The sequence below is a fragment of the Alligator sinensis genome, unplaced genomic scaffold, assembly GCF_000455745.1.
Source record: "Alligator sinensis unplaced genomic scaffold, ASM45574v1 scaffold690_1, whole genome shotgun sequence".
In the NCBI taxonomy this organism is placed as follows: domain Eukaryota; kingdom Metazoa; phylum Chordata; order Crocodylia; family Alligatoridae; genus Alligator; species Alligator sinensis.
Window position 1 is genome coordinate 1,310,980 of NW_005842372.1, and position 21,338 is coordinate 1,332,317.

Below are 21,338 nucleotides of genomic sequence, written 5' to 3' on the forward strand. Positions count from 1 at the left end.
CTCGAGGTCCACGGGCCCACTGATCCAGGCAACAGCTAACTAAATCCTTTCTACAGAGCTGTACCTTCCTTCTGAATGGTTTCCAGATATTCTAGCCAATGTAAAGCTTCTGAATGGTTCTGATAACGTACAACCACTCAGATTCCTTTTACTTCCACTGTCCTTAGACTGACCAATAACAGTACAAGCCTTACATTCCTTTGATAAGGTAATTTTAACTACACCATAGGGCCTTACTACTTCAAGGCTTTGCTAAATTTACTAGGCCTTACTTTATACAAGGCCTCACTACATCTTAGGCTTTTAGCAACAACATATAGCTTAATATCTAAACAAATACAGAAAAACACTTAATATAATCTTCATAGAGCCTTCAGCAAGCACCTTTATCACACAGGCAGGTTTTTCAGCTGTCACACCCAGTCAGAGAGAGACAGAGAAGCAGGACACGCCATTTTTTCTAGCAAGCACTTTTGGTGTCTGAGTCATGCCCAGCATAGCTGCAATTGAAATGGACAGCTCAGTGACGGTGGCCAGAGGTCCAGGGAAAAGTGCTATTGAGGTTTTCAAGGAGTGGGTGGAACCCTGCTTCAGGAACAAACATGCCTGGCAGTTCCCTGCCAAGAGATTGATATTTTGGAAAGAGAACGAGTTGATGGATAATGAATTGGCGTATGAAAAATTATCCAAGAGTTGACAGGCATGGTTCAGCAAGAAGAAAAGGGATGAGAAAGCTGGTATTAAAGCAGCCACTTGGGTTGTTTACATATGTGCAAGAATTGGCTGATGAAGCTAGGGAAGAGACGGTTTGGTAAAAACCCTAAGGGATAATATCATAGTGCTTGAACAATGTAGGCAGGATGACAATGAGCACCAACAGGCAGAGGTCCAAGCTCTGCAGGGCTCTGCCTGGAGGGACGCTAAGGAAATCACAGAGCTTAAGGAAGCTTTAGAGGCGGCTAAAAAGGAGATTAGATTAGAGGCAGATGCAAAAGAGCATTGGAGACAAGAAGCGAAAGATTTGGAAGCTGCATTCCACATAACACAAAGGCAGCATATACAGGAGTTGTCAGAGTGTGCTGCTGTTATTACACAGGAAATGTCAGTGTACCATGATCTGAGAGGATTTCAGACTTGAAAGGCCAGCTTCAGACTTATGAAAAGAATGAGGCTGAATTAAAGGGGCAGCTGAGAGTATACAAGAGAGGGTATTGGGCCCATGCGGGGCCGAGGAAGGAGACAGTTCCTCATGAACTGAATTAAGTTCCTCATGCGACAGCAGCTTTAGCTTGAAAAGCAGGAACACTGTATTGAAAAGTTGCTGAGACGCAGCCTAGTGCACCTGCTGCTCCAGAGGAGAGGGTGCCAGTGGCCTCCATTTGATTCAAAGAGGTGGTTAGGCCAGGGGTAAGGCGGGGGGTAATACGGTGGAGGTGGCCATCATCCCTTTTACACCTGAACAGGTTAGAGCAGCAGGGAAACAGATTGCACCACTTCAAAAGGATAATGCTGTTGGGTAGTTGACCAAAATGGCCATGATAGGGGAGAGTGCTGGTTACACATTGGCTGATTTAGTCGAGATTGTACAAGAATGTATGGAAAGCAAGGATTTTGCAGCATTACCTTTGGCCATCAGGAATAAACAAGCCCCAAACAGCACAGCTATTAGAGATGAAATTTTAAAGTTATTCTTTCCAATGGAGCCAGCCATTGTGCTGTTTCATAATGAAAAACAGTTGAATGGAGAGTTCCCCAAGGCCTATGTGGAAAGAGAAACATTATTGTTCATGGCCGCAGGTCTAGTAAGGATGAATCAGAGCAGATACAACTTTGACATGCCTGAATTTAGGCACCCATTAGTTAAGGGTTTCATGGCTCAATTGAAAACTTACTTAAGAAGTGACATTAAAAATGCTCCTTTAGATGAAATTAAGAACCCAGCTAGCAACAAGCAGGGTTCTGGAAGTGAGACAAGGAAAGGTGGTGTTGGTGTCGCCAGAAAGTTCATACCAGAAAGAAAAGGTGTTTAGGAAGTGACCGGACCGAGTGCATTTTGATGACACAGGTGACATCACAGGCAGTGAGAGAGTGCTGCAGGGACAGCAGTCACACGTAAGTGCTGTGAGGGAGTCTGACGGATTTAAGCAGCAGCTGTCAGCCAGAAATAGGGATGTCAGGAAAGCCTAGAGTAGCAAAGTGCATCCCAGAGAGATGGAAACAGGCAATAAAGGTTATAAAAAGAACAAGAAATGGGAGTTTCATCCCTCTCGTTCAAACTTTAGAGATTCAATATGGAAGGAATTGTTGAAATATACCAGTTGGGAGGTTATCCATGGCCTTCCTACGATCCAACTGCTAGAGCTACTCACTGAGTATAAAAAGCAGAATGGTTCTAATGGCAAAGACAACAGAAGTCTGCCCCCATCTCTGAAGGCAAACAATCAGAGTTCTGACTGAGACAGCTCAGCGCTCCCTGGTTCCCAGCTTACTGAATGTAATTTGGCACCGATGCATTACAATAGCTGGGGATGTCCTACTGTTTGGGGGGTTTTTGAGGATTATTTTAATAAAGGAGCGCTGTGGCACAACCAACGTATGCTAATTGACGCAAGTGCCATGTACAGTTTGGTCAGTAATGAGAAAGAACCATTCCCTAAGTGGATACCAGTTCAAGACATCATGTTAGAAGGCTTTGATGGCTTGGAACAGAAGGTAGGGTTCACTAGATCAAGAGGGGCAAAGATTGGATCCCAAATTGGAGAGCTCTGTTTCAGCTTGTTCAAATTGGGTGAAGCAGGCATCTTGGGTAGCAATATTATGAGGGAATAGGGAATGCTTGTGGATTTTTATAAGGTCCTCAGGATTACAGGAAGCCCAAATCAAATGATGGTCATCCCAACCCGACACAGGTGTGCAGCTGTGAAGGCTGAAGAGGTGTTGACCTTCTCAGAGTGAGAAGGGAATATAAAGATGTTGGCATTAAATTTTAAGCAGGTGTGAGCAACACACAAGCTTCAATGTGGAAAAATCGACACCTGCGTGGAGGTGAAAGGAGAGGACACAAGGCCACAGTGGCAATACAGGTTTCCTCAGGACGTGGAGCCAAGTATCCAGGAAATGACTGAGGCCCTTGTGGAGAAGGAAGTGTTGATGATGTTAGTTGAGAGACCCACAATATGGTAAACAGCCCAATATGGCAAGTGATGAAGGCTGACGGAGTGACTTGGCAATTGATGGTGGACTACTGGCAATTAAGCCAAAGCACTCTGGCCCTGGCACTATTGTGGCCAAATACCCAGAGGTGCTGGCGAGTATTGCCCATGGGGCGACTTGGTTCACAGTACTTGATCTCGCCAATGCCTTCTTTGCAATTCCTGTAAACCGTAATCACTGGTATAAATTTGCTTTTATGTTCTGTTCCAAGCAAGTCACTTTCACTAGGCTACATCAAGGGTATCATAACAGCTTGTCACATTGCCACCGATGCGTAGTGGGGATGTGGGAATGGCTGCCAGAGAGTGACAAGGGAAATATCATCTCCTATGTCAACAACATCCTGGTAACTGCAGCATTGAGGGAGGAATGCATGGACAGGACAAGGATGGTACTGGGCATTATAGAACAAATGGGTTTTAAGGTGAACCCAAAGAAGGCTCAAATGTGCCACCAAAGCGTGCAATGTTTAGGTTTGAAACTTGAACAATGGACATAGTTTAGATTACATAGAGTTAAATTAATATGCGACTTCCTTGCACCCACCAATCAGAGCACCCTGCGGTCATTTTTGGGTTTAATAGGTTTCCTGCAAGAATTCATTGAGAATTTCGCTAGTGTTGCTGCACCATTGTATATACTTCTAAGAAAAAGAGTTCCTTGGCAGTAGGGCCAGGAACAAAAGCAAGCCTTCATAGAGTTAAAGAGAGCCACGGTCTAGGCACTGGCACTGGCTTACCCGCAGTTGGGAAAACCATTTTACTTGGACCTGGCTACCACCCACGCTTATGTCGGAGCTATCTTGTACCAACAGTTGGGAACAACTAGGAAACCAGTAGCATAAGGGAGTAGTGCATTATCTGAGGTTGAAAGGAGTTTTAATCCAGGTGAGCAAGAGGTTTGGCTTTAGTTAGGGCCCTGGGTCATTGAGACTATTTGATAGGTATGTCCCCAGTAGTATTAAGATCAACACACTCGCCAGCTAAATATGTAGTCTTGGGAAAAAACAAAGATGGAGGGGTCTCAAATCAGTGTCTGGAACACTGAACAATTGTCCTGTCCAACTGGAACATCACATGGGAAACCGTTCCTAACACACCTGTGGCACCTTACGCCCTGGTAATTACAGGTAGCGAGCATGAGTGCCCAATAGCTGAGATATGCTCAAAACCTCTAGAAGGTATTTTTAAGGAAGAGCCTCGACTAAGCGAACAAGTGTTCCAGGAAGCTGACATGATTTGGTTTGTGGATGGCAGTTGTTTTTACAGTGAAGGTCAGCCCACGACTAGTTTTGCTGCCATACAAGTGACCCCAAAGGAAAAAATTGCCCAGAAGATAATAATTCAGTGTAGGCCTCATTCAGCACAAGCTGCTGAGATAACAGCCATCGCAACGGTGTTAGAAAATCTATCCAAATCCGAGTCCTATATCTCATACAGCAATCCGGACTGGGTGGTCTGAGCCATATTAGATTGGCTTCCAGTTTGGTTCTGGAGGGGCATGCGGACATCTGATGGGAAACCTGTGCAATATGAGAAATTACTTGAATATATAGTTGAACTGAGACAAAAGCAGAATAGCCCTGTGAAAATATGTAAAGGCCCATCAAAAACAAGATTCATTGGAAGCCCAGTGTAACAAGCAGGTGGATATTTTAGCCAAGGAGGGGCCCAGGATTGGACCCTTGTGGCAGATGTCACACACAGGTGAGATTAACCCTGTGTGCAAAGTGAGCCTGTCCCTGCCTGACACGGTTGATTTAATTGAACTCCTACACCAGGACTTGGAAATACAAAATTTAACAAAAATTGGAAAACTAAGGGACTGGAAGGTGTGGCAAGAGCCAGCATGTCTCATCCTCACCAGGAAGGGTGAAGAGCCATCAGTATGGATGGTTCCTGAGTCAGTTAAAACTGACTTCATAGCATTTATATACGACCAAGGGCACTTTAGTGTTGAAAAATCCATGGATAGGCTTGAGAGTTTTGGATGGTAGCCAGGACTGCAAAAAGATGTTAGTAATTTCATACAGAATTGTCTGCTATGCATATCAAATAACCTAGACCACATAATCCAGAAAGGGGCACTAAGACACCAAAGGGTCAAGGGGCCCTGGTCACAAATCCAGGTTGATTTCATAGGACCCCTTCCAAAGAGCAAAAAGGGGAATGTATATTGTTTAGTAATAATTGACTGCTTCACAAAATGGGTAGAAACAATAACTACCTGTAATTGTATGGCCAAGACAACTGCAAGAATCTTAGTAGAGAGCAAGTGTTTTCATGTTGGGGAACTCCAAGAGTCTTCGATAGTGATCAGGGGCCACATTTTGTGGGGCAAGTGGCACGAGAGGTGTGCCAGGCCTTTAACACCCTCAGAGTTCAGGCCTCATCAAGAGAAGCAATAGGACAATTAAGAATGCACTGCACAAAGTGGCTAATGCATATGGGACTGATTGGGATGAGAGGCTGCCCCTCATCCTTATGGCTTTGAGAGGGTCTATGGCTAGCTATGGGATAACAACTCATTTGGCTACCACCAAAAGAAACATGAGGCTACCCAAGAGATGGTGGGTAGACCTAGATGTCCTAAATGATTGGCAGCCCAAGGTTCTGACTGAGTCCTGGGTAAAGGACCTGATGGAAAAGATCAAACATGTACAAATCCATGTAGTGCACACACTGGGTGTACACAAAACCCAGACGGACAAGTACTTCATCTGATAAAAAGACCTTGTTGCATGGGAGACTGGGGACCGTGTCATGTACAGAGCTTTTTCAGAGTGAAAGCACGTTTTTTCGCCTCTATGGTTAGGTCCTGTTCATATCGTGGACAATGCTGGTCCCACCGTCTATGTGCTGGAAATAAAGCGCAATAAGAAAAAGATTTAAAAAATGGCTCCACTCATCCCGACTAAAGGAGTGGAAGGGGCAAAGAATAAAGAAACAGTTTGATATGACTTTTGTTATTTGGCTTAAACAGAAAAAAAAATGCACACAACTATAGTGATGGTGATCATCCTGGAGATGTGCCTGATAACATGGCAGCAATGAGGAGGTGGCAGCCAGTGGTTATCACCTTGGCAATGAACAGAGGAGCCCACTGTGACTACAATCCAGGAAAAGGCATCCATGAATGTGATGGTATCTTAGACATCAAGGCCAGACAAACCAGAGATCCTCGCAACTATGCAATGGAATCTGAGGCTGTGGTCTATGGTACAATAGTCTGGAGTGAATATTACACAGTTGGGTATCCCAGAGATTATGATACCAACAGGAATGACAGTCATCATCACCTATCAGGTGGACTATCCAGAAGATGTTTTTGTTAATTTAAATGTTTGGCCAGAAGGGCTGCAGGCTTGCAGCATGTCTGCCCCACAGAGCCACAATGTCAATTGAGGCTGATGGTGGATGGAATACAAGACAGTCTGCTGGAATAAAAGATTAGGGACTGTTTCTTTAATCTCCATCCAGGGAGTAGGACTGTGGCATAGTGGGACTCCCCGCCTAGCCACAGTGCTAGGTTCCCCACTTGCCTTTGGGCATGCCACCCACCTGACTCACCTGCCATGTCTTGTTCTTAAGAAATTAAGATGTTAACTAAGGCAGGAGGCTGCCCTTTCTTGTCCCAATGCCAGGGGGTGCTATCTGTGGCTCCATACCTCCCCTACACAGCAGCCCATGCCTTGCAGATGGCATCTGGATGACAGTGCTCCCGGCCTACCACCAGACCAAGCTTAGGCCTCAGTCACACACACACATTCATACCGCCCTTCTCTCACTAGGGCCTGTCACACTCCACCCTCTCTCACAGGGTCTCTTTCATGCATCAACAACTTATTCTGCCTTGCTCCCTCTTGGAGCGGGCCCCTTAGGCCATAGGCTTTATCTAGTTTGTCCCTTGGGTGGCAGACGTACCATCTTTTGGGCCTCTCCCATGACCCTCACTGGGGTAGTGGCCAGCCAACTACCTGACCAGGTCTAAGTTGCTCTGGCCCCTTCCAGGGGCAACTCTCTCATATGAGAGAGATGCCCCCGGAAGGGGCCAGAGCAACCTAAATATATATATAGCAACTTATATAATCATACTGGGCTCTCAGCCCTCTGGTTTCCCCCCCACCTTCACTGGGGCTCCTCATCTCTGCCCCCCTCACTTGGGGCTCTGGGGCTTCCCTCCCTGGTGGGCTCAGGTGGCCATAACCATGCCTGGCCCCAACTACCTTTCCTCAGGGTCCTACACCCCACAGGGCTCAGGTGGCTGCAGCCATGCCTGGCCCCCACTCTCCCTCCTCAGGGTCTTGCACCCCACAGGGCTCGGGTGGCCATAGCCGTGCCTGGCCCCAACTGCCTCACTCCTCAGGGTCTTGCACCCCACAGGGCTCAGGTGGCCTCAGCCATTCCTGGCCCACACCCTCCAATGCTGCATGACTCACCTGAAGGTGAGGGCTAGGGTTAAGGCACCCCTTCTTGCCTCTCACCAGGGTGATAACTGGCCTGGCATTTCCTAGAGGCTCCCATGCCACTGAGAGCTCCACCAGGCCACCTACTCCCAGCAGGGTGCAGTTTTAAGTCATGCCCAGGACCAGGAGCCTCCTAGCCATCCCCTACAGCTCCTCCTTTACCTCCAGGATGATACCAGCAGCCTTGCAGCCAAACCATATTGCTGCCTTCTTAGCCAGCAGCAAAATGCTCTGCTTATATAGGCAGCCCTGAATCTAAAATGGCTGCTGCAATCAGGCACCTGCTGGCTGCTTGCCTTAGGTCTTAAAGTAGCAGGCACCAACAGTGCCATGCCACAAGGACATTACAATTCAACACCCTGATGACAGGAATTGGGTTTTGTGGAACTTGCATGCTACATGCCAAAGACGATGTTCACGGGACAAACCTATCGAATTTATGTGAGCTATCAAAAACCCATGAGAGACCTAAAAAGTACAATTACACTGTGATCCCCGATGAAGTTTGGCAATCCAGGAGTTAACACATGGTCCAAACATAGTAGAGACCGAGTGGACAAAACACCGTAAAACAGTGAAGCACTGTGTTAAGGACATGTTTATCCAGATTTACTCTGGGTTTATGGAGTTTACTATGTTTGAGAATATGTTGAGATGATGGCAGATAACACTGGGACAAGTGTCAAATATTTTCAGGTGTACACGCTGTACTGACTCAGGTGGTCAAACCAGCAGATATAGTGCAAGTTAAGTTTGGTAGTACCCGAATAGCCATTGCAGAACCTGTGCGAGCTCTAAGGCAAGTCAACTTTAGGCTAGACTACATAGATGTAGGGCTAATAAAAGAAAGGTGTAACCGGATTGTAAGACCATTGAAGAAAGGATGGAAAAAATGGGAAAAGATGTTCAGGGTACCAGAAAGGACCCAAGTAAAGAGAGAGCCATCTAATATTCTAGGAGGGGCGAGCCTAGGGGCTGGTATAGTGAATTCCATGGATATGGATATGAATTCCATGGAGGTGCTAGCGAACAAACTAGCAAGGGTATCCCAAGAAATACAGCAGATTCAGGTCCCATTGACTTCAGATCTCTCCAAGGTTACTCTGCAAGAATGGTTTTCCGCTAAGCTTCTTCCTAAATGGCAAGAGCTTAATGACATAGATCGCCTCATACTGTTAAAATCAATCTCTCAGTTACAGAATGATACTTTGTTGGCACTATCCTGTATACAGGCACAAGGATTGGGGCAAGAGGTCATTCAGCATACACTGAGGCAAGGGTACACAGGAATAATACCTCTCAAAATAAGGAAGATTTTGATAGAGCACACTACTGAAATGGAGGCTTCTCTCCAAGCCTGGTTGAAATCAATACTTTTCACTTATGATTCACAATCTAGGACAATATCAAGTTCTATATTGACAGGGATAACAGCACAGGAAACCATTGAGATATTTCCCATAGCAGTGCTGGGCTTAAAGATCAATGGATTCATACCCATGACCACTCTGAGGTCTGGACCAGTTATAAGAATGTATCATGGCAGGCTACAATTATGAGCGAATGCACTGCAGAAAAGAATTTGGGATTTTTATGCCCCTAGCACAACATGCGTAGGGAATCTGTGCGTCTAAACCCCGATGCAGCCCTATGTGTCTACCAGATCTCAACTATTCAAGAAGGAAACTATTCTATAGTGTATCAAGTGGATAAGGAATGTGTTTGTGTCAATACAGCATGCCTAGAAGTTGAAGTTAATAACTGGTTTAAATAGAAGATATATTGATATAATGCCACTTTTTGTGTATGCAACGTAAAGAGCATCTGAGGGTGTGACTTTGAGTTAAATCTACATGATTGGCTATCATATGTAAACACAGTTAATTGGACTATGTTTAAAGCTTTGGAAACTGTTCCTCTACGGCTGTCAGTGAGAGTAGTCCAGGAACTATTGCAACATCCAGAATTGGTCAGCATGCTGAAGGAAAATGAGTAAAGAGCCAAACAGTTGCTCATTGAGGTTTCCCATGATAATGAAGAAATTATGAAAATTTTGAATAAAGTTGAAAAACTAGGGAGACACACATGGTGGGAGCCACTCCTGGGATGGTCTCCCATGGCAACAGGTGTTTTAAATTTGATGTTACACTCCATAGTAATATTGGTCGCATGTAAAGTTATAAAGTTAATCTGCAGGATTGGGATGTGGTGTTCCTGACAAACTCTAAGAGAATGAAAGCATTAGTGAAAGAGGAATGAACAAATGTGACACACCCTGACTTACCTGGAATTGATGTGGCATATGGGCTTAGATTACTAAACAAATGTACCATATGGATGCAATATCAGGAGAGCTGTGGGTCTCAAGGACAGCACTGTCACAGGTCACCCTCCACCAGGTGTTGCCCACCTTGGCGTTGAGCTAAGAGGAAGCCTGCAGCCCAGGACACCACCCTCTGATACTTATATTTATGTGATTGGATCTATACACAAGGCCCAGAAGCCATCAAGGAGGGGACCTGTTGGATACAGCCCATAACACAAGATCACTCCTGAGCATGCACACAGATTAGAGATGGGAAGGTTCTAGAACAGTTAAACTTTCCACCTTGATGTCAGTGACCCACTTACATCTGGGGAGCCTCCACAATAGCTTGTGTGGTCCAGTAGAGTGTCGTGGGCTACACCTGAGTGCTGAGAGTAGGGTGTCATGTGCATGAGTATGATCAGTGAGAAGAATGATGGACACATGGTGTGATTTTGGCGAGAACTTAAGGAATCCTGAGGTGTGATTCAGCATGCAAATGAAATATGGATGCTCGAGAGTAATTGAGGTTTGAATGGTGTGCAAGTTTACTTGGTTGGTAATCATACCTGCATGTCTGAGGTGTATAAGCAGTCACTGTAGCAGTGAGAGAGAGAGGGGTGACCTATCAGATTAGATTGTAATTGGATACTTACCTATAAAAGCTTTATTGGATCAGGACCTCAATCATCCAATGGTTTGGTAATTATCACCATTCCCTCACTCTCGGTCCGAGACCCTCTGAGGGAAAAGACTGAAGGCCTGGCTGTCACTCCAGCTCAGTAAGCCTGCGAAGGCCCTGATGCTGCCCCCCAAGCAGGAAATTATGGTATTAGTTAACCAGTATATAGGAGTTAATTCTTGATGTTATGTATGTTTCCTACTCCTAATCTTGTTTTTGTTTAGATTGTGAGTTTTTATAATATACTTTTGAACTTTACTGAGCCTCAGTGTATTTATAGGGTATATGAGAGCGGGTTGGTAGCTCTATGTATATCCCTGACCCCAAACTCCACCCCTAACAGAAATAACACATGAAAGGCCCTGGCTGTCTGAGGAGGCCTAACAACCTTCCACACCTTAGATTTCTCATAGGTGGTCCGTGTCCACCTTTCAATATCAGGAACAGCATGCACTTGTGATATGTTATCTTAAGCTTAAGCAGTTTCTTCCTTGTCCTCACCCCTCCTCTCAAACTGCTCTTCTATTAGCCAGCTTTCCTGATATAACTCCTCAGCAAAGCCAGATGCAGGACCAGAGAATACATTTTGAGGGAAAACGAATCACACCCTGCTGATGACCCACTAGTGTTCTTGGGAAACACTTCTTTTGGCCAGTGGCGAGTGATCAAAGGCTCAGACCCAAGATTTGTGCATCGTCTTTGCAAGTCCAGTTGCTGTACAAGACAAGGGTGTGACATGATTTACAGCACTGGAGCAGCTTGCCAAGCATTTAGTAGGATAGTCTGCACCACAAACGGTTTGAGTTAGTTATGAGTTAAAAGGAGAAATGACCCCTATACATAAACCCATATACAAAAAGGTAGAGGTTTCTGACATCTGCTTGAGGCAATGCTGGCACATGAAATGGAGCTGCTGTGCAGAAAGACAGACATCTCCCTTCTGAGTGAAAAGATGTAAACTTAAAGCAGATCACAGTTGTGAGTTTTTAATAAAAGCACTTTGAGACACCAGTTCAGACAAGATGCAGCAGATATCACAACTTACAAAACCATGTAAGAGGCAGCAGTACACTGCTGGCATTTCAGAGAACAACATCCTTCCACTCTCCTCCTCAATGGACTTTCAAAGCCAATCACATCACAAATGAAAAAGGCTTTGATTTATTTTGGAATTAAAATATAGGACTACACACCTTAGGAGACAGCTGCACTAGATGACCCAGGAAATCAATTCAAGTCTTAACCTAGGAGGAGGAGCACTAGACAGATCCCAAAGTAAGCAACCAAAAAGAGGCACATTAATTTTTAAGGAAGCAGAATACCCATGGTTTATTCACCTCACCCGGTTGTTTCACAAAACCAAACCAGAACTTCTGCACAAAATAGAGGGGGGAAAGGGGGGCAGCACTTCCAGTGCTCCTAAGGTACTAACAAACTACCCCCATTATCACATATTATTTATCCCCCATATTATTGGTTAGCCTATTCAAACTGATACTGTCCGTCTACCAGCAGTAGAGGAAGGACTTGAAAGGACTAGGGGTACTGAGTTTTATTTACTTTACTTACTGCCTCACTCAGAAGGCAATAGGAGCATATATAGGATCCAGTCCACTGGGGCAATAGCTAAAGAGACAATTCCCAGTATGCAAGAATGAGTCCATTCCCAAGCAGTCTTGGTACCTGCGCTTTAAAGAATGAAAGGGCTTGTGTTGGGTGCATAGAGGGGGAAAGAAGGAAGGCTTGTTCTCAGAACCCAGGGCACAGGCAAAAGCTTTGGAAGATTTAATCCCTGAAAGCTGTTCTTTGGGTAGCACTGGCTGCTCAGTATCTGTAGTGCTCTGGCTTGAAGGGCCCTTCTTTTGATACTCCTAAGTACTTGGCCTGCTTGTCACTCAGTTTAGTCAGCTTCACACACAGTTTATCCAGATGAGCAGCAGCCACAGCTTCATCCAGCTGAAAGAAAACAAGAAAGCATTAAAACAAACAGTTTATCACCACACTGAAGTCGGATGGATTCAATGCAGCAATGGCAACACTGGATATCACATCATGAATGTCCAGTGCCAAATGCAGAGGGATACATAACAGACCCACAAAGGAAGAGGGGCCAAGTAGTCCAATTCATCGCAAAACCCATTGGAACCATGTGCAATGACTTTATGGCAACTGAGCGGTCAGTAACAAACAGTGTTCAATTACAGCATCCCCATCATCTCCTTCATCCCAGTTAGACTAACTTTCAAGCAAGAGCCAACAGATGAATATGCAGAAAACTTTCATGAAACCATTTTTGGTACCTAGTGAAATCTCCTCAATGCATTACTCATAGTTTCATAGTTTTAGGGTCGGAAGGGACCTAATAGATCTTCTAGCCCGACCCCCCGCCAGGGCGGGAGAACAACAAAAGAACCCTAAACAAAAAACGGGACTCAAATGAGTCCAGCCAGGTAGGTATCCAGCCTCTTCTTAAAGATCCCCAGGGTAGGGGCCAGCACCACCTCCCTTGGAAGTTGGTTCCAGCTCCTAGCCGCCCTAACTGTGAAGTAGTTTTTTCAGATGTCCAATCTGTACCTCCTCTCCATCAACTTGTGCCCATTACTCCTTGTTATGCCAGCGGGGGCTAGGGGAAACAGCGTCTCCCCCAAACCCTTCTGGTTCCCCCTAGTGAGTTTATAGACGGTCACCAGGTCCCCCCTCAGCCTTCTCTTGTGGAGGCTGAATAGGTTCAGGTCCCGCAGTCTCTCACTGTAGGGTCTGCCCTGTTGTCCCCGGATCATGCGGGTGGCCCTCCTCTGGACCCTCTCCATGTTGTCCACATCCCTCCTGAAATGGGGCGCACAGAACTGGACACAATACTCCAGCTGCAGCCTGACCAGCGTCGCATAGAGGGGGAGGATCACCTCCCTGGCTCTACTCGAGATGCACCTGTGGATGCACGACAAGGTCCGGTTAGCCCTGCCAACCATGACCTCGCATTGTCGGCCCATGTTCATCTTGGAGTCAATAATGACACCAAGATCCCTTTCCGCCTCCGTGCTCTCAAGTAGGGAGTTCCCCATCGTATAAGTGTGCTGCTGGTTCCTACTACCCAAGTGCAGCACCCTGCACTTGTCCGTATTGAAACACATACTCCTACCCTCTTACAGGTAAAGACAGAAAGTGAACTATTCAACTACAACAAAACAAGAGCAAGTCTGCCAGGTTATGGTGAATAGTAAAAAAGTTAGAATGGCAGAGCCCCTACCATGTTTTTAGCTTGTTTTCCTCTAGCCCCACAGAACATTATATTGTTAGTTGCTCAGCCAAAAGCCATAGCCAATTTGGCAGGAACTGAGATAAGATTAAAATTACATTCTGCCTCCACTGCTTGCCAGCCCATTGCAGCGGCAGCCATTACAGCACAATGTCTCCCTGTTTCTGTTTCTCCATGCTTCTATTCCGGTGAAGAAAATCAACTTCTCCTGAAAAGTCAATGCACGTGGTTCATTTAAGATATGTGCTCCATTTTTGGTGGGCTGATTTTGTGGGGAAAGGTACGTGTGGCATGAGTGTAAATATGGTAATTTAGATGGGTCATAAATTGAAAGTAGAAATTCCCAAAGGGACCTGGTGAGTTAATAGGTATTCGAGGCTGGTGCATACTTTAAGAAAATACATGGAGGTCAGACACCTTGATAGAAACCCTTGAAAGTATTAACAACTTGCATTTTCAAGAAGGAAGAGGTTGCCCAAAATAAAGGTGGAAAAAATAAAGTATTACAAAGAAGTGCATAGGGAATGGAAGGAGATGGGGGGCAGAGGGTGGCTCAGGAATAGAGATGAACCAGGGGTGGGCAAGATCTGGCCGACAGGCCAGATCCAGCCCACAGCGGGTGCCTCAGTCCCACCCAGGCCCGACACAGGGGATGGCCTGGGCTATGGCTTGTGCAGCTGGTCCTACTACCCCCGGGTGTGTGGTGGGGCACAAGCAGCAGGGTGGCTGGACTCTGCTTCCTGGCAGCCCCTGCAATGGCGGCTCCTTCTAGCTGCCACCAGTAGGGTCTCCACTACCACTGCTGGACCTGGCCCCGCTGCCTGGGCATCCAGCCCATCTGCCCCATATCCACTGCCCACAGTGCCAGACAGAGTGGGCAGGCAGGGTCTCCATGGACCCCTGCAGGCAGGGCATGCTCGGCCAGGTGGATGGAATGGGGCTATAGGCAGCGGAGTCCAGCAGTGAGATGGGTGGGCAGGGACTGAAGCAAAGCTGCAATCCAGTTCCAGCACCCATCACAGGGATGTGCAGGGAACAGATCGTGGCTGTGTCCCAGGCCCCAGACCTGCACTGTCACCACCCCATGATCCTGGCCCTAGACACTGCTCCCCACCCCTTCTGCTCCTGGATGCTGCTCCACACCCACCTACAGCCCCATCCCATTCACAGGATTGAGTGTGCCCTGCCCACAGGGGTCCCCACTGGTCCCCATGGAGACCCTGCCCGTCTGCTCCATCCTGTCCAGTGTCCCTGGTGCTGGGTGTGGGACAAACAGGCCTGGCCCAGAAAAGATCACTGATGCCCCCCACAGTAATGCCACACTGGGCCTAATCAGCACACCTCCCCCCTGCTGGGTCACCTCCCCCACCACAATTCCTAAACCTGCCCTCTAGCCAAAATAATTGCCCACCCCCAAGATGAACCCATCAAAGAATGCAAGCAAAGTAAAGGGGCCAAAATAAGCTTGAGAGAAGGTTGTGTAAAAGGTTGTCAAAGGAAATAAATATCTAAAAACAGCAAAGAAAAGTTCATTGAGGAAACAACCAGGTGAGCAAGCATAGTTATCCTGCAGAGGGCTATTGGGGCAGAAAGAAGCAGTATTAGTTGAAAGTGAAGCACAAAGCAAGGTAGATTTGCACCTTACAGACCAACTAAAGCCATGGCCAAAAACAGAATCATAGAATGAGAGGACTGGAAGGGACCTGTAAGATCAAGTTGGGACCCCTGCCATGGGCAGGAAGTTATTGGGCTCAAATGAGCTTAACGAGGTGCTTATCCAGCCTCCTCTTGAACACTTCCAAGGATGACAACTGTACCACCTCTGCTGGGAGAATGTTCCAGATTCTAGTTACCCTTAGGGAAAAGAATTTTTTCCTTATGTCCAGCCTAAATTTTTCCCACAACTAGCTAGTGCACATTGGTCCTCGTCCTCCCAAAGGATGACTTCCTGAAGATTTGTTCTCTTAGATCTTGGTGTCCATCCCTGATACACTTGTAGGAGACTATCAAGTCACCTCTCAGTCTTCTCTCACTCAGACTGAACAAACCCAGTTCCCAGAGTCTCTCCTCACAGGGCCTATCCTCCAGGCCCCTGATCATATGGATGGCCTCTTGAGCTTATCCACATCCTGTAAAGGACAGCTTTTTTTAGAGAGCAGTGTTCAACATGCTATGCAGGAAGATACGTTGTTTGTTTGTTTGTTTGTTTTTTAATCTGTGGGCTATTTGTCATTTATTGCAAGCTGCTGTGAACTCTTCTGGATGGGGGGGGAGGGAAGGGGGGATATAAATCTAAATAAGTACAACAAAAGGTAAGGAGCAACTAGTAATACAGAAGAAACAAAACAAAAACAAGCTACAGGGTTTGGATAACAGTACACCAAAATATCAGGAGAAAGAGCGGAAAAAACTCATAGGAAAGCTAAAATTAAAAGTCTTTGGCAATGAGATGCATTTCGTTCTTGTATAAAGTAGTCCTATTTTGAAGAGCAAGGAAGAATTAGAATACAGTCAACAGGCTAATTAGGCAAAGATCTAACCAAGGAAAATAGTAAGCCGTAAGAGATTTATAATATGAACATTTAGAGATAAATACATCCAAGTACTAAATCTGAGTGTTGTGAAACAATTTTATTGTTATGTTCCTTAAAATAATCATCTATTTAATTTGAAAAGGAACATGGTGGATCCAGTGCAACTCAAAGAGTTTGACTACTGCACCAGAAAGCACAGTCTGGGGAGGTAAGCAGCCCTCAGTGGTGAAAGAACAGGTTAGGGACAACTTGTACACATCCAGCTTTTCTAAGTCCATGGGGCCAGATGCAATGCACCTGAGGGTGCTGAGGAAATTGGCTGATGTGACTGAGAGCAGGTGGCCATTATCTTTGAAAGCTTATGGCAATTGGGGGAGGTCCCAGATGATTGGAAAAGGGCAAATGCAGTGCCCAGCTTTAAGAAAGGAAAGGAAGGAAAGAAGGAGGATCCAGGGAACTACAGACCTCACCTCAGTCCCCAGAAAAACCATGGAGCAGATCCTCAAGGAATCCATTTCTAAGCACTTCAGGGAGAAGGTGATTAGGAACAGTCAACATGGATTCACCAAGGGCAAGTCATGCCTGACCAACTCGACAGCCTTCTCTGATAAGAACTGGCTCCACGGATGCAGAGAAAGTGGTGGATGTCATGTACCTTGACAGAAAGTTTTTTGATAAGATCTCCCACAGCATTCTTGCAGGCAAGCTAAGGAAGTATGAGTTTGATGAATGCAAGATGGACAGAAAGCTGGCTGGATAGTCAGGCTCAACAGATAATGATCAATGGCTTGATGTCTAGTTGGCAGCCAGTATCAGGTAGGGCGCCCCAGGGGTAAGTCCTGGGGCCGGTTTTGTTCAATATTTTCATTAACGAGCTGGAAGATGAAATGGATTGCACCCTAAGCAAGTTCACAGATGACACCAAGCTGGGGGCGTAGTAGATATGCTGGAAGGTATGCCTAGGATTCAGAGTGACCCAGGCAAATTGGAGGATTGGGCCAAAAGGAATATCATGAGATTTAACAAGGACAAGTGCAAAGTCCTACACCTAGGAAGGAAGAATTCTAGTCACTGCTACAGACTTTGGACTAACTGGTTAGGCAGCAGAGCTCTTCAGATAAAGACCTAGGGGCTACAGTGGACAGTAAACTGAATAAAAGTCAACAACGTGCCCTTGTTGCCAAGAAGGTTAACGGCATACTGGGCTGCATTAGTAGGAGTGTTGCCAACGGATTGAGAGAAGTAATTATTCCCCTCAATTCTGCATGGGTGAAGCCACATCTGAAGTAGTGTGTCCAGTTTTGAGCCCTCCACTAAGAAAGGATGTGGACAAGTTGGAGACAGTACAGCGGAGAGCAACAAAAACAGTTAAGGAGCAGGGGTGCACAACTTCTGAGACGAGACTGAGGGAACTGGGCTTATTTAGTCTGGAGAAGAAAAGACTGAGGGGATTTGATAGCAGCCTTCAACTACCTGAAGTGTGGTTGCAAACAATGTTCCCTCTGAGGAAGTCCGTGAGCACGCTGCCTCAGTCCAGCATGGGACACTTACCAAGGGGGCTGAGGGCTGGGGGCCGGAGGCTGGGGCCCAGAGCCAAGAGGTTGGCAGAACACAGCAATGGTCCCAAGCTGCAGCAAGTAATGTTTAGGTTGGATATATTATGAAAAACTCTCTCACTAGGAAGGTGGTGAAGCACTGGAACAGGTTACCTAGAGAGGTGGTGGAATCTCCATCCTTAGAGGTTTTTAAAGGCCCAACTCAAAGCCCTGGCTGGAATGATCCAGTTTGGGCTGGTTCTGCTTTGAGCAGGGTGTTGGACTAGATGACCTCCTGAGGTCCCTTCCAACCCTGATTTTCTATGATCCAATGATACACATTCACGGCAGGAAGCACAGCTGTGAGATCACACATTAGATCAAACCATGTATTATGGCCAGTAGAGAGAAAGCCTGGCATCATGTTTCTGGGTTCCACCTGCACCACAGGCAACATGGGCTGCACGGCTCACAGTGGAGGCAGCACCAGGAACACTGCTGCCACTGCGAGCCTTGTGAGGTGCAGGGCTTGCAGCAGGGAGAGCACTGCTGCCCCCACGGCAAGCTCTACAACCAAAGACCCTGCCACTGCAGTCAGCAAGGTTCTCAGGGGAAGCAGCACTCTCCCTGCTGCAAGCCCTACAGCTGACAACAGAGCCACCAGTGTGAGCCTTGTCAGCTGCAGGGCTGGAAGCAGGTGGTGCAATCCTCAGCTGATGGGGCTCCCAGCCACAAGGGAGCACTTGGCCACACATTCAATTAATGGCATGCTTAGAACAAGCTATACATTTTTGTGAAATAGCTTTCTAGCTTATTGCTTGTTTTAACATGCCATTAATTGTTTGAACATGTAACTGGGTCACAACTTAAGGTGTGATTACCCAGCTAATCACACCTTAAGTGTAATGTGAAGAAGCAGCCAACATGGTTTACCTTGGGAGCAACTTCCTTACACAGTTCAATTGGGTTAGTTTTTATTCGCAAGACAAGCACTTAGAAAGCATGAAGGGCTTTATTAACAAAAGGATTTTGCTTTTACTTTAAGATTTAACTTTATTAGAAAATGTTAATGACTAACTAAACCATTTGAATCTCCAAGAGAACTGACAATGAAAGATTTCTTTCACGGGGAATGACAAAAGGTGCTTTACCCCATGCTCTGGCTTGAATGATTTCTGCATCCGATCTCCTCCAAAACACCTCTCTGACCCATTATTTTAATAGATGGCAGTGGAAACTTAGAAGTCCTTGGTGAACACTTCATAAACAAGTCCTTACATATTTATTCTATTTACCAAAGGAAAGCCTTTTCACATTCACTCCTGGCCCTGGCTACATTTCAAAGGCGATGGAGCTTAACTGCAACATCTTTCTCAAACAATGACCATCTCGTCAAATTCACAGGCTTGTTTTGGAAAATTAAGACCAGATGATTGTTTATATATGGGATTTATGACAGTTGTGACATGATCCAGATTCCTTCAAGAACAAAGAATCCACTGATAATTTTAAGTTTAAAGAAAAACCCAGGGGAATTTGTGGCAAATCTATGTAAGGCATTGAGATTTTGCAGAGATAAGATGGACACTTAACCGATTAGGACCAGATTGCCTTCTCAGGTGCCCAAAAGGATTGTAAGTGTAGTAAGCCTTCCCTCCTAAATAACAGCCAACTGCAATTCCAGTTCACAAGGCCTGCTCTGGACTAGCACTACTAGCTCTCAGAAGGGGAAAGGGAGAGCTAGCATGAAGCCCTACTTGGCAAAGCTGGACAGACTCAGGGGAAATGTAAGAATTTAAGAAGTGCTGTACTGGGCCAGGCCAATGGTCCATTTAGCCCTCTATTCTGTCTCTGACAATGGCAGAGAGAGAGCATTCAATATCCTCCCTGGCATGTTATAAAGGCTTATATCTGCAGGACAAAGAAATTAACTGAGCCAGACAGAACTCTGCCCAGGCTTCCTGAACAGGACAGACCCACAGCTACATCTCACACCCAGCTCATCTACTAAAAGAAGAATCTGACTATCAGCATTCCTACAACAAAAAACATTGAAGTCCAGTCCTGGTGACTAGAACAGGCTGCCTTCAAAGCCCCAACCATAACTTGATGCAGAGGACCACCTTTAAATTAATATCTAGTAAGAGAATTAACTGGTTCATAGGTAAGATACCATATGTGAAAACAAAATTTCTGCCTGCTGATAAAAATGGTGCCATTATCAGATATGTTCACCACTTCAGCAGTAACACTTCCAAATGAGAGCAGATATTACAACACTCAATTAACAGGAATTAAACCTCATACCACTTTTGAAACAGGGAAGTATTATTTCTGATGGAAAGAGAGAAGTAAAAGTTACGTGCCCAAGATCACATGGCAAGACTATGCCAAAGCAGAGACCAAAGTTTAGGCATCCTAACACAGGCCCTTACTCTAACTACTGAACATACAGGTAGTCTTCGACTTACATTTCAAGTTGCAACATTTCACACACACAACGTTTATAAACTGTAAAAATTCATTTCCAAATATATTGTATAAACATTTTCACCCTTTTTTCCAACCACCTCCAGTTTTAACTAGAGTTAATTGGATAAGAATAGGGGAGAAAGAGGAAGCAAGCTTCAGGGAGGGAAGATCTCAACAACAGGCTGTTAGATTCTGCAATAGCTTTCCACAAAAAGTGATGGAAATCCAGAGCCAGGGTAATTTTTAATGAAAATCAGAGGTAACACCAGAAAACATACCAAGAAACAATCCAGCCCTACAGCCAAGGACGTAGTCAAGGATGCACTGCAGAGTAGGAGTTTTGAAGTGATGGGAGCCCAAGAAGGGTGTCTGTGCCTTAAGGAAATGATCCTTCGGGCACAAAGCGAGACGATCCCGACGTGAGGAAAAAGAGGGAAAGGGGCCAGGAGGCTTCCTTGGCTGACGAGAGAAATCCAGGACAGCCTAAGGGCCAAAAGGGGAGCACATAAAAAGTGGAAACAGGGAGAGATCACCAAAGACAAATATACCTCCTCTGCTCGTGCTTGTAGGGAGGCAGTTAGACAGGCCAAAGCTACCATGGAGATGAGGATGGCATCCCAAGTAAAGGACAACAAGAAATTGTTTTTTTTAGATATACAGGGAGTAAAAGGAAGGCCCAGGGAGGAATAGGACCTCTACTAAATGGGTGTAAGCAATTGGTGACGGACAGGGGGGACAAGGCTGAACTCCTCAACGAGTTCTTTGCCTCAGTGTTCCTAAGCGAGGGGCACGACAAGTCTCTCACTGGGGTTGTAGAGAGGCAGCAGCAAGGCGCCAGACTACCATGCGTAGACCCTCAGATGGTGCAGAGTCATT

The 21,338-nt window shown here is 45.9% G+C and overlaps 1 protein-coding gene across 1 annotated transcript in view; it reads right to left on the reverse strand.

The window, feature by feature from the left end:
- Positions 1–11,635: 11,635 nt before the first annotated feature.
- Positions 11,636–21,338, reverse strand: part of AHCY (adenosylhomocysteinase) — a 60,912-nt gene continuing 51,209 nt past the window's right edge. Inside the window, exon 9 of the mRNA XM_006029299.3 lies at positions 11,636–12,621. Within this exon, the coding sequence (XP_006029361.1) occupies positions 12,490–12,621 (132 nt within the window). The 3' untranslated portion in view covers positions 11,636–12,489. The remainder of the gene's footprint in view (positions 12,622–21,338) is intronic.